Source organism: Ictidomys tridecemlineatus, chromosome 3 (genome assembly GCF_052094955.1).
Source record: "Ictidomys tridecemlineatus isolate mIctTri1 chromosome 3, mIctTri1.hap1, whole genome shotgun sequence".
In the NCBI taxonomy this organism is placed as follows: domain Eukaryota; kingdom Metazoa; phylum Chordata; class Mammalia; order Rodentia; family Sciuridae; genus Ictidomys; species Ictidomys tridecemlineatus.
The window spans coordinates 43,693,046-43,712,109 of NC_135479.1; the positions used below are offsets into that span (position 1 = coordinate 43,693,046).

The 19,064-nt window shown below is 35.5% G+C and overlaps 1 protein-coding gene across 1 annotated transcript in view; it reads left to right on the forward strand.

Annotated features, from left to right (window-relative positions):
* The window catches only part of Cpd (carboxypeptidase D), a 90,124-nt gene that overhangs the window by 17,241 nt on the left and 53,819 nt on the right, over positions 1–19,064 (forward strand). The window contains exons 3-6 of the mRNA XM_005327869.4: positions 15,162–15,304; positions 16,165–16,334; positions 17,184–17,536; positions 18,352–18,543. Of these exons, the coding sequence (XP_005327926.2) occupies positions 15,162–15,304; positions 16,165–16,334; positions 17,184–17,536; positions 18,352–18,543 (858 nt within the window). The remainder of the gene's footprint in view (positions 1–15,161; positions 15,305–16,164; positions 16,335–17,183; positions 17,537–18,351; positions 18,544–19,064) is intronic.

Here is a 19,064-nt window from a genome sequence, read left to right on the forward strand (position 1 = left end):
AAAGAAAAAAAGGGAAGTTGTAAAATTTCTACTGTAAAGAAGAGGTGTGTTCATGTACTTTTTATAAAGACAATTCTAGGAATCAGTCTCCGTGATGCTTTCATTTATTTGGAGGCATTTAAAGTAATGTAAAGGTTTTAGTTAAAATTTTGTTTAGTGTACAGGATATTACTTTGTTTAGAATTCTTTGAACTTAAAAGTGAAAACTTAAAAATTTGTGAGGTAGGCTGGGTACAGCTCAGTGGTACAGCATTTGCCTAGTATTCATAAGACCCTGGTTTTCATCCTCAGCAACACACATACATACACACACACACACACACACACACACACACAAAATGTTGCATAATTTTTTAGTTATTTTAGTGTGAATAAATTGAAGATCACTGGTTTAGGAAGCTTTGAGAGACTGATAGGTAATAGAAGCTGGCTTATTTATGATTGTTAATAAATAGGATAAATAGCAGATCCTTTATATTATTTTGCTGTAACTGAATGTCTTGCTCCCCAAATAAAAATTTTTCTTTGACTGGTTAAAGATATTGTGAAATCTGACTTTTCTCCTTTATTTTAAACCAAATGAAATATCATCCTAAATAAATGCATTAACTGAATCTGGCAATAGCTACAACTGTGAGTAATATAATATCTACTTACAGATCAGTGAGGATTGCTTTTTGTGGACAGGTTTTGTATTGAAAAAAATCAAGACAACAGATCTGAACCAGCTACTTAGTAAGATTACTTATGATTACTTATTATTAAGTCTTTGACATTTAATATGGAAAAATAGTGTTAAGTTTAACACAGATGGCAAATAATGCCTACTTGTGGTATATCACAAAAAAATTCTTAAATTATTCATAACTCAGACAGTTAATGTCCCCATTTGTTTCTAGGTTTCTTTCTTTTTTGGTACCAGGAATTAAACCCAGGGCTGCTTAATCACGAGCCACATCCCAAGCCCTTTTTAATATTTTATTTAGAGACAGGATCTCACTGAGTTTTTTAGCGCCTTGCTTTTGCTGAGGCTGGCTTTGAACTCACAATCATCCTGCCTCAGCCTCCCAAGCTGCTGGGATTACAGGTATGTGCCACCATGCCTTGCTGTGTGGTCTGTCTTGGTAAATTTTCCTTTGTGGGGGAGGGAGTAACTGGGTACCCAGGGGTGCTTAGCCACTGAGCCACATCCCCAGCCCTTTTTATTTTTTTTCTTTTTTAAATTGGTTCTTTTTAGAAGAACTCATTTTGACATAATTATGAAAGCATGGAATGTATTTTGTTCTAATTCAGTCCCCAGTACCTTTTTATTTAAAATTTTAATTTAATGTTTTTTGATACTGGGGATTTAGCCCAGAGGTGCTTGACCGCTGAGATACATCCCCAGTCCTTTTTATTTTTTATTTTGAGGCAAGGTCTCACTAAGTTGCTGAGCCGGCCTCAGAATTGCGAAACTCCTACCTCAGCCTCTAGAGTTGATAGGATTATAGGCATTCACCACCATGCCTGGCTTGATGAATGTTTCATATGTACTTGAAAGCATGTGTATTTCACTGTTGATAGAGGGAGTATGGTATAAATATCACCTAGATCTAGTTAGTTGATGGTATTACTGAAATCTCTAGCTTTTGCTCAATTTTTGCCTACTTGTTCTGTTGAGGAGAAGTATGCAGCTGCAATTGTGGATTTGCCCATTTTTTTCATTATTTTGAAGTTCTGTTGTTAGGGCCATACACATTTAGGATTATGTTATCTTGCAGAATTGACTGTTTTATCCCTTTGTAATGTCTGTCTCTCTTTGTCCTTGGCAATTTTCCTTGCTCTGAAGTCTATGGTATCTGATAGAAATATATCTATACTATTATATTTAAAATGAGTTTCAGGGGCTGGGGATGTGGCTCAAGCGGTAGCGCGCTCGCCTGGCATGCGTGCGGCCCGGGTTCGATCCTCAGCAGCACCACATACCAACAAAGATGTTGTGTCCGCCAAGAACTAAGAAAAAATAAATAAATGTTAAAATTCTCTCTCTCTCTCTCTCTCTCTCTCTCTCTCTCTCTGTCCCCCTCTCTCACTCTCTCTTTAAAAAAAAAAAAATAAATAAATAAATAAAAAATAAAATGAGTTTCATATAGATGGTTTACAATTAGATCTTGTTTGTAATTCAGTTTGACAATTTCTGTCTTTTAGTTGCTATACTTTTGCCATTTACGTTGAATATACTTATCGATAGGTTTGGATTTTTAGGTCTTATGTTTCCTGTTTGCCCCTCTGTTTATTAATGCATTGTTTCCATTTTCCTGCTTTCTGATTGGATTGTTTGAATGTTATTTAGTGTGTCATTTAAAATTATCTATTATGTTTTTAATTATGTCTCTATGTTTAGTTTGTTTGGGTAGTTGCTATAGGAATTATGATTTATATACTCACTGTTCACAGTTTTACCTAAAATTAATATTTTTTACCATTTTAAGAGGGATATATAGCCAGGTGTGGTAGTACATTCGTGTAATCCCAGTTACTCAGGAAGCTGAGGCAGGAGGATTACAAATTTGAGGGCAATCGGGCCAACATAAATTTTAAAAAATTTAAAATTTAAAAAATTTTGTTTCGGGGCTGGGGATGTGGCTCAAGCGGTAGCGCGCTCGCCTGGCATGCGTGCGGCCCGGGTTCGATCCTCAGCACCACATACCAACAAAGATGTTGTGTCCGCCGAGAACTAAAAAATAAATATTAAAAATTCTCTCTCCCTCCCTCCCCTCTCTCACTCTCTCTTTAAAAAAAAAATTTGTTTCAAAATTTTAAAAAATTAGAAGAGCTGGGATGTTGCTTGGTGATAAGTATGCTTGCCTAGTATGTGTAAAGTCCTAGGTTCAATTCCTAGAAGAAAAAATTTAAAAAGAAAGAAAAGGAATGTATAAACCTTCCCATCACACTGTATCCTCCCAGTTTATGTTGTACTTAACGTATGTATTATGTCTATATGCATTGACAGTGCCACTAACGCCATGGTTTTAACTTTAAACTGTCAACACTGTCTAAAGAACTTGAGGAAAATAGTTTATTATATTTACCTTTTTATCATATATTACCTATTTCATTCTCTTTTCATTCATTCTTGAAGTTCCAGGTTTCTCTCTGGTAACATTTCTCTTTTGCCTTAAGAACTTGACTTAGAATTTCTTCTAAATCAAATCTACTTAGATTTTTGTTTTGTTTTGTTTTCTTTCACTGAGTATCTATGTTGCCTTTATTCCCAAAGCCTCCACGGCTTCTGCTGAGAAATTCAATCATTTGAATTGTTTTCCCTGTGTATCAATGCATCATTTTTCTTTGGCTACTTTCAAGACTTTTTTCTTTGTCTTTGGTTTTCAGCAGTTTAATTATGAAATATCTAGGCATGGATTTCTTTGAGTTTATCCTGTTTGAGATTTGCTGAACTTCTTGAAATGTAAGTTTATGTGTTTTGCCCAGTTTGTTAAGTTTTTAGCCACTATTTCTTCAATAAAATTTTAAGCATTTTTCTCTTTTTTTCCTCTCCTTTTGATACTCCAATGACAGTGCTAGACCTTTTAGTATTATCTGTAAAACTCTCTTCTTTTTCTTTATTATTATTATTTTTTTTTATTTTTCAGTGCTAGGGATGAACCCAGGGCCTTAATGTATGCTAGGCAAACAAACTACTAGTGAGCTGCACATCCCCAGACATCTCCCGCCACTCCCCGCTCTGTTGTTTAGCATGTACAAAGGTAATTTCTGTTTATCAGTCTTCAAGATAACTCACTCTTTCCCCTGGTCATTTCCATTCTTTTCAACATTTATAATAATTTTTAAATTCAATTATTGTATTCTTCACTTCTAGAGTTTCTTTTATTTTCATTTATTTATTTATTTTTGGTTCCAGGGACGCTTAACTACTGAGCCACATCCCCAGCCCTTTTTTATTTTTTAATTTGAAACAGGGTCCTGCTAAGTTGCTTAGGGGTCTCACTAAATTGCTGAGGTTGGCATTGAATTTATAATCCTCCTGCTTCAGTCTCTAGAGCCTCTGGGATTACAGGTGTGTGCTACTATTCCTACCTGCTTCTCAATTTCTATTTTGTTCTTTGTGTGTATGTGTGTGTGTAGTACTGGAGATTAAACCCAGTGCCCACTGGGTTCATTCATTGCTGGTGGGAATGTAAAACAGTAGAACCATGTTGAAAAACAAACTTCTTATGAAGTTAAGCTTAAATTTCTCTTATGACTCAACCATATCACTTCTAGGTGAAGTGAAGTCATATGTCCACACATGAAGTCATATGTCCACATTAAGATCTATGCATAGCTTTACTTATAATTACCAGTTCCCCCTGGGTTTAATCTCCAGTATGACACACACACACCTATACACACACAAGAATGGATAAACAAATTGTATTTCTTCCTTTCACTACATTTTAAGAATGGTTAATCTTATTTTCTTGGAGCATGGCTATAATAATTGTTTTAAGGTTAGTTTGATAATTCCAACATCTGGGTCATCTTGGAATTTAAGTCTATTGACTCTTTTCCTTGTAATTTGTTGAGACTTTTACTAGTTCTTTGAATATCAGATAATTTTGGATTGTATCTTGGACGTAGTGTAGTGTTCAAGATTGGACACATATTATTTTGTTTTGCAATCTCTAACCCTCTACCCTTCCACCCCTGTCATGGGGATTGAACCCCCATCCTTGGGACTCTACCACTGAGCTACACCTTTCCCCTGGGTCTTGTTTAAATCATGTTATTGTTTTTTTTTTTTTTTTAATGATAACTTTGTGTGTGTTTGTTCTAGCAGGGAATGACCCAGTTAGGTTCAGCTGCAAGTTTTGACTTGCCTTGTGCAGGCTGTGATTCCAATGTCAGTTCAGTTTTTGAAGCCTTTGTAATGTTATTGAGATCTGTCCTGTGCATGTGTGTCAGTGAGGGGCCAATCTAAGAACTAGGTATTGACCTATTTTATAGTTCAGTGTCTATGCTTTTGATGTGCTGTTTAACATCAGATTCACATACTTGTAGCTCAGAAATGAACCAGGAATTTATAGACAACTTTGTGGGGTCCCTTTTATAAGCTTCATCATAACTGCAATGTGACCAAGTCTCTGGCTTCCAGGTCTCCCAATATAGATGATAAATAAGGACATGATGATACCCTTTTATGGTAAAGAAAAAATATGCAATATTATTATTAGTCATTGGGGGAATACAAATTAAAACCACAGGAGAAAACACTATATACTCACTAGAATGCTTAAAATTTAAAAGATCAGGGCTGGGGTTGTGACTCAGTGATAGAGAGTTCGCCTAGCATGTGCAAGGCCCTTGGTTTGATCCCTAGCACCACATAAAAATCAATAAATAAAATAAAGGTATTATGTCCAACTAAAAAATAAATATTAAAAAAACATTTAAAAGATCAACCAGTTGTTTGATCAGCTTCTTAGTTGATGATGGTGGAACAGTTGGAATGTTCATTCGTTACTGGTGGGAATGTAAAAACAGTAGAACAATGTTGAAAAACAAACTTCTTATAAAGTTAAGCTTAAATTTCTCTTATGACTCAACCATAACACTCCTAGGTATTTACCTCAAAGACATGAAGTCATATATCCACACTAAGATCTATACATAGCTTTACTCCTAATTACCAAAAAACTGAGAAAAAATTGAAATATTCATCACATAGAGAATGAATGAATAAGCCTGACAGTGGTGCAGGCCTGTAGTTTCAGCAACTCAGGAGTATGAGGGAGGAGGATTACAATTTGAGGCTAGCCTTGTCAACTCAGCAACATTCTAAGCAATTTATCAAGACCCTGTCTCAAAAGAAAAAAGATACAGGGCTGGGGATGTACCTTAGTTAGTAAAGTGCCCCTGGGCTTAATCTCACATACAAGAACAGATGAACAAATTATATTACATCCATGTAGTAGAATACTTAGTAATAGTACTATTTAGCCAGGCACGATGGCACATGCTAGTAATCCCAGCATTTTAGGAGGCTGAGGCAGGAGGATCACAAGTTCAAAGCCAGCCTCAGCAACTTATTGGGGCTCTAAGCAGCTTAGTGACTATCTCAAAATAAAACTGAAAAAAGGTGGGGGGGGGGCTGGAGATGACTCAGTGGTTAAACATCCGTAGATTTAAGCCCCAGTACCCAAAATGTACTATTTATAAATATATTCAGCAACATGGATGAATCTCAAAGGTATTAAGACTTGTGCTAAGTGAAAGAAGCCTGATATAAGACTATATATACTACATAATTCCATTTATATGTCATGTTGGGGAATACAAAAATATAGGGAAAGAATTTAATGATTACCCAGGACCTGGGAGCTGGGGCAAGGAACTTTCTGGGGTGATGCAAATGTTCCATATATCCTCATTATATTAATAGTTATACGACTCTATACATTACACTGTATACTTAAATGAGATGACTTTTATAGCATATAAATTATACCTCCATAAACCCGACTTAATAAAAAGCTTCAAAACAGCATGTTGAGAGAGATTGTCAAAAGTGTTTTGAGCCCAGCATGGTTGAACACGCTTATAATTCCAGCGGTTCAGAAGGCTGAGGCAGGAATATCGCAAGTTCAAAGCCAGCCTCAGCAGAAGTGAGACGCTAAGCAACTCTTACCATCAATCCTGTCTCTAAATAAAATATAAAATAGGGCTGGGGATGTGGCTCAGTAGTCGCATCCCTGAGTTCAATCCCCAGTACCCCAAAAAACAAAACAAACAAAAAAGTATTTTGAATCAGTTGCTTTAATATTGAGTAAAGGAGAATTGTTTAAAACTCTGTATGCTTCAAAGAAATATAAAACTTAAGATATCATGCAAAAAGATATGCATATGACCTTTTTGACTAATATTTGATAAATATGGCTATAAATATGTCTAACACTTTAAATGGTTGCATGGTAACAGTTTACAAAATTGGTCTTCCTCCAACAAATGTCCATTGTTGGACATTTAGGGTTGTTTTCAGGTTTATTTTTCTTCAATTTACACACTATAGTCTTTCTCCTTATAGATGCTATCTCAGAATAAATTTCCAGAAAGGAATTTCTGTGTTAAGATCATACCTTCTTAAAAGGTTTTATATAAGTATTTCTAAATTGTTACCCAGAAATGTTCTATAATCCTTTGTCATTTTTTCATAGTATTTTATTTTCTTTATGATTATTATGATAGTGTTTATTAGATGTTTTATAATTTTCAAATAGCTAAATCTGTCATTATTTTGCTTTCATGCTTTCACTCACATTGATGTCATGCTTATAAAGACTTCATTCTAAGAGTATGGAAATACTTATGTTAGCATCCAATTTCCTTTATGATTTTTTTGAAGCATTTAACAACCTCTTCCTCCTCTTCCTCTTCTTCCTCCTCCAATTGAACTAAAGGGATGCTTTACCACTGAGTTATATCCTCAGTCCTTGTTTATTTTTTATTTTAAGGTAGGGTCTCACTAAGTTATTCAAGGCCTTGCTGAGTTGCATAGACTGGCCTTGAATTTGTGATCTTTCTGCCTCAGCCTCTTTAGTTGCTGGGATTAAGGCATATACCACTCTGCCCAGCTATGATTTCATTTTTACATTAAATTCCATATGAATTGAAGAGTTTGTTTTGTAGACATGAAGTAAAGTTTTTTTTTTTTTTTTTTTTTTTTTTTTTTTTTTTTTGCCACCTACCTAATCAGTTTTAGCCATGGGCACTTTACCACTGAGCTACATCCCTAGTCCTGTTTATTTAGACAAGATCTTGCTAAATTGCCAACAGTCTCACTAAGAATTTTTGATCATCCTGCTTCAGATTCTAGAGTCACTGCGATTATAGGCATGTACCTTGTACCTGGCTCCATTCTTAATTCTTAATGTTTTCTTATTCATTTCTCAGGAATTCTCAGTTATTTTTCCAAATTAATTTCTATATCAGTTTATCCAGTCACAATGAAAATATATTTTTTGCATGATATTTAGAAGTAATTTGGTATGCTTATAAACTTCCTATCAATAGCGTCATAATGCTGTACTACAATCTTCTAAGTCTTTAGTAAAATTTCATAATACAAATTTGTATCTCACATTTTGTTATATTTAATCCTATACATTTTGTGGGTTTTATTGCTGGAATCTTTTTTTCTGTTTTCTATTATTGCTGAAATATAGTAAAGACATTGATTTTTATATTGTTTTAATTGGTTGTCGTTTTACGTGACTTTTTGCTTAATTTAAATACAGTCTTAGCAAAGAAAAATTTGGGGAATGTATGTCAAGATTTAACTTCCTTCGGCTGAGGCCTTGCAGTGCAAGAGAGCTAGCTGTGCTACAGTTGTAATAGATGGGACAGAGGAAGCTGGTCAGTGGAAAACTAAGCTATTTATGTTAGGTAGCTTAAAATAAGGTAGTTCTTAAATCCCTAATGTTCCTAAGGCATACTTTTCTAGCTACCCTCTGGCGCATCTGGCACCTACATCCTTGAGATTGTTCTTTTTGATCCATTCTGGATTTTTTAAAAAATAAATATGAAAAAACATCTTGAAAAAAAAAAGATTTAACTTATATTCTATATTTCCACTATATTCTACACAATGAGGTCAATATTAATATTATAGTCAGATATATTATTCACTGTAATATTTCCTCAATCTATAGGACCTACAAAGAGACTTATCTCCAAAATCTAACTTTTAGTTTTGGACTGTTTATAGGGTTGTATGTTTAAAAAAAAAAAACCCAATATTTATGATGTGATCTATAGGACTAGAGGCCACTAAATAAATTTTCTTGGATTCAATTTTTTTTGGGGGGAATATTGGGCATTGAACCAGGATTGCTTTATTACTGAGCTATATTCCCAACCCCTTTTTATTTTGATAAGGGTCTTACTAAGTTACCGAGGCTAGCCTTAAACTTGCAATCCTCCTGCTTCATTCTCCTGAATTCTTATTTTAAAAAGACTTCTATCCTTCCTTCCTATTATTACCCTAGGGATATGTTTGTATGTGTCATTGAATGGAGTTAGCTAGTTTATCAGCCTGTTAAAGTTACATATAAAAATCAGGTTGGGAAATACTCTAGAATGTTATTGTAAACTTCTTGCTACCTCTTAGCTAGTACTTCCTAAGTTTTATTGAAGTAAAACAATTAAGGGACAGATAAAAGAAAGCTAGGACTCAAACCTGATTATTATAGTGTTAAAAGTCGTCTGCTTCACTGACTGCTGGCATAATTGAAGTGTAAGCTGGCCATGTTTGCAATAACATAACTATTAAATTTTACATAGGCAAAAAAATACAAAGAAAAAATATTTTCATATTTACATTGCTCTGAGGAAAAAATTGGGGGGGTGGGTTCCTGGGGATTGAACCCAGGGGCACTTTTCCACTGAGCTTATATCCCCAATCCTTTTTGATAAATTTTTAAAATTTTGAGACAGAGTCTTGCTAAGATGCTGAGGCTGTCCTCAAACATGTATCCTTGTGCCTCAGCCTCCCCAGTTGCTGGGATTAACAGGAATGCACTACCATGCCGAGCAGCAAAATTGTTATTTTTATGTGCTGTTTTGTTTCTTCACAAAGACTTTAGATGCTGGATAGAAGACATTTTATTTCTAAATTCCCAGAATCTTAATATAATGTCTTAGACACAGTGAAAATTTATTGTGACCAGTAATGGTAAGTGAAATAAGCCAGGCACAAGGAGACAAAATTCTTTGTGTTTCTATTTATATAAGGTATCTACAGTAATCAAACTCTTAGAATAAGGTATCTACAGTAGTCAAACTCTTAGAAAGTAGAATGGTTGCCAGGGACTGAGGAGAGAAGGAAAAGAAAAATTGTCCAGTGGGCACAGTGCTTCAGTTTTGCAAGTTATAGGGCTCTTTTGTACAACAATGTGAATATAGTTGTATTATTCTGTTTTCTTTTGCTATTTCAAACTACTTGAAACCAGATATGGAAAAAGTTTATTGAGCTTACATCTTGGGAGGCTAAAGGTCTAAGGTTGGCTGACCCCCATCAGTTTGGCTTCTGGTGAGAGCCCCCTTAGCTGAGTTTTATAAATGGCAGAAAAATCAAAAGGGAACCAGCCATATGTAGTCAGTTACTTGATAGCAGATGGCCCTGCTTTATTTCAACTATCAAGACTTAATTGGGACCAGGCACAGTGGTGCACACCTGTAATCCCAGCAGCTCAGGAGGCTGAGGCAGAAGGATCACAAGTTCAAAGCCAGCCTCAGCAACAGCGAGGGCTAAGCAACTCAGTGAGACCCTGACTCTAAATAAAACACAAAATAGGGTTGGGGATGTGGCTTAGTGGTCGAGTACCTGAGTTCAATCCCTGGTATCCCTCTGCAAAAAAAGACCTAATTGGGGTTCCATGAGAACTACATTAATCTCTTCCAAGGGCAGTGACCCCATTGACCTAGTTATCTTCCTCTAGACCCCACCTCTGTTTGGTTTTGTTTTTTCTTGGTATACCTGGGATTGAACCCAGGACCTTGTACATGTTAGGCAGGTGATCTACCACTGAGGTATATCCCCAGCCCCTTATTTTATTTTACAACAGGGTCTCACTTAGTTGCTGAAGCTGGCCTCAAACTTGGTGAACCTCCTGCTGCAGCCTCCTGAGTAGATGGAATTAAATGGGTGCACCACTACACCCAATTTAGATATCACTTCTTAAAGATTGAATCACTTCTCACATTGTCACATTAGGAACGAAGTGAGTTTCCAATGCATGAAACCTTTGGACAAACCAAATCCAAAGCATGGCAGTAGCTAACATTATTGTAATGCATGCTTAAATATGATGGATGCCCTTAAATTTTATGCTATGTGCTCGTTAACACAATAATACCAAAACAATAGCCCTTTAATAGTCCCTATAGCCTGTGTGATCTTGTTTTGCCCATATCTCTCAACCTCAGAGAACCATTTTTTCCTTTATCCTCTACTGTGAGCCATAGTAGCCTTCTCTCCATTCCTCAAACTTGCCAAGTTTTTTTTTTTGTGTGTGTGTGTGTTTTGACCCCTTTGATTGAACGTTCTCTCTGACTTTAGACTGGCTGGCTCTGTCTTGTTTTTCAGATCTTGGCTTACTTAATATTACCTTCTCAGAAAGGCTTTTCCTGACCACCTAATCTCTAGTTGCCACTGATTGCTAGCTGTCACATCACTCTTTAAAATTTTTCTGAAAATCTTATCTGATATTTTTCATACACATATGTATGAAAAATATAGATATATTTATGAATTTAAGGTATGTGAGAGCAGAGACTTACTTTGTTTTCTTCAACACTGTGTCCCCATGCACCCAGAATGATGCCTGACGTGTGATCAGTGCTCAGTAAATATTTACTTAAAGAAAATTGAGGGGCTGTGGTTGTGGCTCAGTGGTAGAGTGCTCACCTAGCACATGCAAGGCACTGTGTTCCATCCTTGGCACCACATACAAATAACTAAATAAAATAAAGGTGTTGTGTCCAACTACAACTAAAGAAAATATTTTTAAAAAAAGAAAGAAAATTGAACTTTGTAGTCTTGAATTATCATTTCTAGAGAAAGACTTTATTTTCCCCAAGGATCTAAATTGGTACTTAAAAATTCCTTCTTGGATATTTCTATCTAAGTGTTCTGCAAATACCTCAAACTCAACATACCCCAAACAAAAATAGTTATTCCCCATCTCCTCTCAGTTATTCTTCCAAACCTTGCTTCTCTCTTTTTTTTTTTTTTTTTGAGGGGAGTGGTGGTGAGGAGGAAGGGGTTGGAGGTTGGAGCCAGGGCCTTGCACATGCTGGGCAAGCACTCTACCACTGAGCCACATTCCAAGCCCAACTTACTTTTCTTTGTTAATGGCATAATCATTAGTTTAACTAATCAGGTAGAATGTGGCATAATCATTAGTTTAACTAATCAGGTAGAATGTCGATTCCTTTCCTCTCTCAACTCCCATAACTTATCAAACCATGTCAGTATTTCAACTTGATCCTTCCCTCCCTTACTACACAGTTATCACCACCACTTCATTTTAGGCCTAATTACTATTTATTTGGTCTACTGTAAAAACTGCCTAAGTGGATTTTTTGTTTCCCATCTCTCTCATATCCAGACTATACAACTTTCTATCCATCATGCTACTTCCCTATTGAAAACAACCAAAATACTGTCTGTCTCCCCCTCCCACTGCTCAGTGCTTTGGAAAGGCAAGGAAGCCTTTATTTCTAGTCTTTTAGACCCTGCTTGCTTTTCCAGCCTGACCTTTTACTATATCCCTACAGCCCTGTGCTCCTGCCCTAATACTGTGGCTTATCAGTCTCACAGATATGTATCAACATATGCCAGACCCTCCTATTCTGCACTTTTACAAGCCATTTCCTCCAACTGGAATTCTCCTGATCCTCTGCATCTTTTTTTTTGGGGGGGGGGCTCATATGGTTTTACTCATGTTTCTTTAAGACCTAACTAAATTAAAAAGAAAGTCTCCTCCAAGTAACTTTTCTAGGTCTTCCCTCAACCCTAAAACTACTCGACTACTGGTATAGGCCCATAGTACCTCAATTACTATTTTTAAAAACTATAGAAAATAAAATAAAATAATAATAATCATTTTAATAATTTTAAATGTACAATTATTATACACTTAATTACTAATTATATATTATTATATATTGTATTCACTGGCATTAATCATATTCACACTGTTTTATGACAGTTATCATGGCCCTCTATTCTCATGTTAATGTTATCTATTTCTCTTGATGGTAAACAAAAATTTGGCCTCATTTTTAAGTACTTGATTAACATGGATAAACATGAATGGAATCAGATAATCTCCTTTAATTATTCTGAGATTTCATACCTGATATCACGTCAGCATTGGGGTGATCCTGCTCAGGTAACTTTGGGAATGTGTTCAGTTTCCTTCTTTGTATTTCCTTTTCCAAGTGGCATTTGTTGGAGTTCATAAAGTCCTGGATTTTTAAAAGTTTCTTTGCTCAAATTCTCCTTTACTAGTTTTGTTTTTTAAATATCTTTTTAGTTGTAGGTGGACACAATACCTTTATTTTTCATATGTGGTGCTGAGGATCGAACCTAGTGCCTAGGCAGTCGCTTTACCGCTGAGCCACAACCCCAGTCCCTCCTTTACTAGTTTTTGATTCTTTACTTTTAACCTAACTTTTTCCCCTTGGCTATATTTATTCTATGAATATGTCAATGAAATCGGGCATATTTATTAGGTAAGATAGGTTCAAAAGCAGGTGTGTCTCAAAGTGTTTAATGAAACCTCAATAGAAATGAGATTGAGAGTTCAGGCTCCAATATTGTTGCTATTTCATTTCTGACCAAGTTTTGTCAATTGTGCTATATCGTTTTGCTCTTTTCTGCTCTCTAAGCCTTTGTTCTGTGATGAATTCCTTGTAGGCTGTGCTCTAGACTGTGACATTGACTTTTCTCTCCAAACAGGTTTTGGAATTATCTTTTTATCAAATGTTCTTTCCTGCCTTTTCCCTTATAATCAAACCAGCATGTATTTTTAAACATCTTAGAATCTGAGAGTTAGAAGCATCCTTTGTGTTCATCTAATGCTTACTTGCAGGTAAATAAATAAAGACTTGTGTTAATGCCAAAGGGTTCTCAGCCAGTAAGTGGAAGAAGAATCTATGACTTAAGAGTACCTGTCCATGAAAGGGAAATTACTCTCCTTCTTCTGATCTGAAGGATCTTGTTATCATCGCCTGAAATGTGCTGGTACTAGAAAAATAGGACCCTCAAAACCCACATTTGTACTATGCCCTATCAGAGCGGGAAGAATATCTGGGGATGATCTGGGGAAAAAGGATGTCTGCCTTGCCAGGCACAGATACAGAGGAGGATTTTGATGAGTAGTGGACATTGAATGAACCAAACATAGGCTCTCAAGGCATCTTTCAGGGATAGTGGAAGGAAGTGACTAAGGTCAGGGATTATTTCATATGCAAAAAAAAAAAAAAAAAAAAGGGTATTGGAGCCAGCATGTGACACATCTATAATCCCAGTGGCTTGGGAGGCTGAGGTAGGAGGATGGCAAGTTCAAAGCCAGCCTCGGCAACAGCAAGGTGCAAAGCAACTCAGTGAGACCCTGTCTCTAAGTAAAATACAAAATAGGGCTGGGGATGTGGCTCAGTGGTTGAGTGCCCCTGAATTTAATCCCCAGTACCAAAAAAAGGGGGGGGGCATTGGAAACCATCTGATATTATAGCCACATTTCAGGAGCAAGTTCAGAGATCATAGTAAATTTATGGCCCTTTCCTTTTCCACTCTAGTCTTTATCCACCTAAAATAAGATGTGAGAAAATCAAGTGACAGGAATAATAAGGTAAAAGACTTTCTACAAAACTAGTATGTGGGCTTGTATAGGTATAAAGGTGGTGAAGATGATTGACCATGGGTGTTTATTTCCCTTTTAATTCCATCTCCCATTAAACACACTCTGAAAGGGTTCATTGTGTCTTATTTTTACCTGATTTATATAGCTGTACCATCCTAGTTACTTTCTTTTTTCTCTTGCCACCTTGATAAAGGGGAGTACAATTCAAATAGTAGGATACTTAATGATTCTTTGGCATGAATATTCTTCACAACTTTAAGATCATGTGCACCCTTCAGTGTCATTCTGGTATAAATCTTAACCTCTTTGTACCTTACTTCTCACATCTGTAAAAATCACAAAATAGTAATACCTACCTCATTTAATTGTTTTAAAGATTAAATGTTAATACATGTCAAGCTTTTAGGGACAGGTCCAGCATAATTTTATAAGTTTGAAAAGAAGATTATGTGTGTAACACTCAAATGTAGAGCTGTTATCAATATTGTTATTAACTGATATAGTCATACTCTTCATAACTGTTCATCCTACTAGTTAAATATAGTTCCTTTATGTATATTCCTTTTCAATGTATAATCCAACTAACCTTCCTTCTTGACATCCTTTACAATTGAAGAAGCTTCTCCAATTTCAAGCAGCCTAATGAAAAGAAAATTTATATATGGCAAGAGAAGGGTGATTTAATTTCTTCAATCTTTTGGAGGGTAGAATTCCTTTCCTTCATTAGGTATGTTTGTTTTTTTCTTTATGTTACAGGTGGTATGCAAGATTACAATTACATATGGGCCAACTGTTTTGAGATTACATTAGAACTGTCTTGTTGCAAATACCCACCTGCTTCTCAGCTTCGACAGGAATGGGAGAACAATCGTGAGTCTCTGATCACATTGATTGAAAAGGTAATAGCTGACTGGAAGCCTGGGGTACAGAAATAATGGATTAAATAAGGGAGAAATTTGGTTACATATGAATGCCAATCTTTATTGGGTATCATTTATTGTATCTGTTTTATTAGGATTGGAGATAATTTTTAGAGATTATTAGATCATAATCTCATACAACACATTGTAGTTCTGTCCCCCACTCCTAGTTCTCTGCCACATGGTGCTCCCTTAGCCTGTCTTAGAACACTATTTCAAACTAGATTAACCAAATTTGTACTACTGGTAGGGGAAGGGCAGTTGGATAATAACTCAGTGAGCAAGTGAGTGCTTGGCATGCTTTGTAGCCTTGAGTTTGATCCCAAGCACCAAAAAGCCCTTCCAAAAACTCCATAAATTTATACAATTATACAGGTTATTACAATGTCATGTGTTCATATTTGCTGGAGAGCCTTTACCACTGTATGAATCATGGATATTAGATCAATTTAAATACTAGACTAGGGATATAGCTCAGTTGGTAGAGTGCTTACATTACATGCCATGGGTTCAATCCCCAGCACCACCACAAAAAAAAAAAAAGAAGACAAGCTAATACAACTATTGGATATACCAGAAATTATACTTTGTTGAGAAAATTAGAAGCCTGACTTTGAAGAGAGGGAACTTCAAACGAACCTTAGTGCTTAGTGGAGTCCAGACATTTATGACTTTGGGATTTAATACTTTCATCTGTATTTTATTTCAAACGTATTGAAAAATATTTTGGAAAGATAAAAAGAGTAATCCTGACTTTTAGAAATTCCGACATCAGGAAAAGAGGTATTATATTCTCTTGCCTTCCAAATTGACTATGAACTTTGGTTCTTATTTTTTAGGTCCACATTGGAATAAAAGGATTTGTTACAGATTCGGTAACAGGAGCTGAGTTAGAGAATGCAACCATCTCAGTGGCTGGTATTAATCATAATATCACAACAGGCAGATTTGGTGATTTCCACAGATTACTTGTTCCTGGAACTTATAATCTTACAGTAGTTTCACCTGGGTAAGAATTTAAACTAGACTCTTAATTAAAATGTCAAGCCTCTAATTTATACCAAAGACAGAAAACTAGTCTTATACATGTTACTCACTGTATCTGGATTTTATTTTTCCTTATTGTCTCATTTTTCTCCTTTTATATAAGAATACTATCATGGAGTGTTATGTCACATAGTCTTAACAGCGTGAAGCATAATGGTAAGATAGGGAGGAAAAAGAATTTTATAAGTTTGAAAAGAAGATCATGTGTGTAAAGCATTGCCTCAAGACTGACTAGATGAAAAAAAAAAGGTAGAAGAAACTGGGGACTCTGAAAATGACATTTGAAGAATGTCATTAGCTTTCTAATATATCAGAGGAGTGGTATCCCACCTCCCTTGGACACCTTTCTGAAAACTCACTTTCATAAGGATTTAATTGATAACTTTTCATTTAATTTTGAAATTTACTACTTAGGAAAAGAGGTCAGGATGTCAGTTTGATAAAGCATGGCAAAAAATTAGATAATTGATGCCTTTGAGGAGTGTAGCAAGAGTTACAATGAAGTAATAAGCATATTCTTTCCCTTGAATGTGATTTTTTTTTTTTTTTGGTAAGCAGTTGAGTGTATAGTACCTGAAAAGGTTGATAAGAAAAATAATTCTTTAAAGTCTTAATCTAAGATTCTCTATTAATCTAAGATTCTCTATGAGATAACATGCTAAAGCCCTTAAATTTGCACATTTATCTGTATTTACTTTTGAGTTTTGATAGACCTCTAAGTGCAAGAGTAGTCAGAAGTACTGTTTTTAGATTGTTAAAGTATCGTGTGTCTTAACCCCAAGCCATCTCCTTTTTCAAATATTTTTTTCAGATATATGCCGTTGACAATTAATGACATAATAGTGAAAGAAGGACCAGCTACAGAGGTGGATTTTGCCCTTCGGCCAACTGCTGTTGTTTCATTAATTCCTGACACGACTGAGACTATAGCAACTGCTAGTTCTGTTGCTCTACTTAATGTTCCTCGTGGAACATCATCTTCTCACGAACCAATTCAGCCCAAAGACTTTCACCACCACCATTTCCCTGATATGGAAATCTTCTTGAGAAGATTTGCCAATGAATATCCTAATATTACTCGTCTGTATTCATTAGGAAAATCAGTAGAGTCAAGAGAACTCTATGTGATGGAGATATCCGATAACCCAGGTGTCCATGAACCAGGTAACTGGTATGGTCTTTAAACATAATTTCAGTGCCTCTCAAAGCTTTTGGTTTATGTTGTCATGCTTTGACCAGAAAGGTCATTTAACAGCGTGAAGCATAATGGTAAGATAGAGAGGAAAAAGAATTTTATAAGTTTGAAAAGAAGATCATGTGTGTAAAAAGCATTGCTTCAAGACTGACTAGATACAAAAAAGTAGAAGAAACTGGGGACTCTGAAAATGACTGCCACATGGTCCTCCCTTAGCCTGTCTTAGAACACTATTACAAACATTAACCAAATTTGTACTACTGGTGGGGGGAGGGCAGTTGGATTATAACTCAGTGAGCAAGTGTGTGCTTGGCATGCACAAAGCCTTTTGGAATTAAAAAACATAATCAAAAAAGAAAAACGTATAGCCAGTATTTTGCCAGAAAAGAAGAAAATCCATTTGATAGTCTATACTAGACACTGGATTTAATATGTACAGAGATTTAATTTCTTTTTCTAATAGTATTTTTTATATGCACATGTGTGTGTGTATGAACCTCATATGATTTAAATCTGCTCAGACATACATGTTAGTAAGGAAGATGTTTTGTAAGATGTAAAGATTTTTCTTTTGCCAAAAATACCTGTTAAATTTGTTTATTTATTTTTTTTTGAGGCAGGGTCTCACTAAATAGCCTCAGCCTTCTGAGTTGCTGGGATTACAAGCTCACACCACCACACCTGATTTGGCTCAGGATTTTTATACATATTGGGCATAAAATAGAAAGTCTGTGATAACTGAAAAGGAAAAAAAAAATCTTCCATAAAATTGCTTTGTTTTCAGGTGAACCAGAATTTAAGTACATTGGAAACATGCATGGAAATGAAGTAGTTGGAAGAGAACTGCTATTGAACCTCATCGAATACCTTTGTAAGAACTTTGGAACAGACCCTGAAGTAACAGATTTAGTTCGAAGCACTAGAATTCACCTTATGCCATCCATGAACCCTGATGGGTATGAGAAATCTCAGGAAGGTAAAAAATAACTGAATATTAATGGTAATCTTTAGGTTATCACATGGCATGATTACTTTGAAATAGAAGAGAATTTGAACTTATTTCCTTGTAATTTCTGCCTGTTTTTATTCTTGTAAGTGATTTTACCTCTTATATTCTTTTTTTATTATATTTTTTTATTTGCCAGTGGATTTTTTACTTTATTTCTTTATTTATATGTAGTGCTAAGGATGGAACCTAGGGCCTCACACATGCCAGGCAAGCGCTCTACACTGAGCCACAACCCCAGTTCCTTTAGCTCTTATATTCTTGTAAGATGGGCCAGGCTGTTCATTATGTGATCAAATTTATGTTTAATAATATTTTTATTTCATTTTGGCAATGGTTCTTATGTGTTAAAAATAGTACAAGATCAAATTGTTGTATTTTAAACAGTAGTTCTTATTATTGAATTAATAACTTTATTTTTAAGTGAAAAATCAAACCAGATATACTTGAAGCTCTGTTATTGACCCAGTTCTGTTTCTTAGGCATATTTT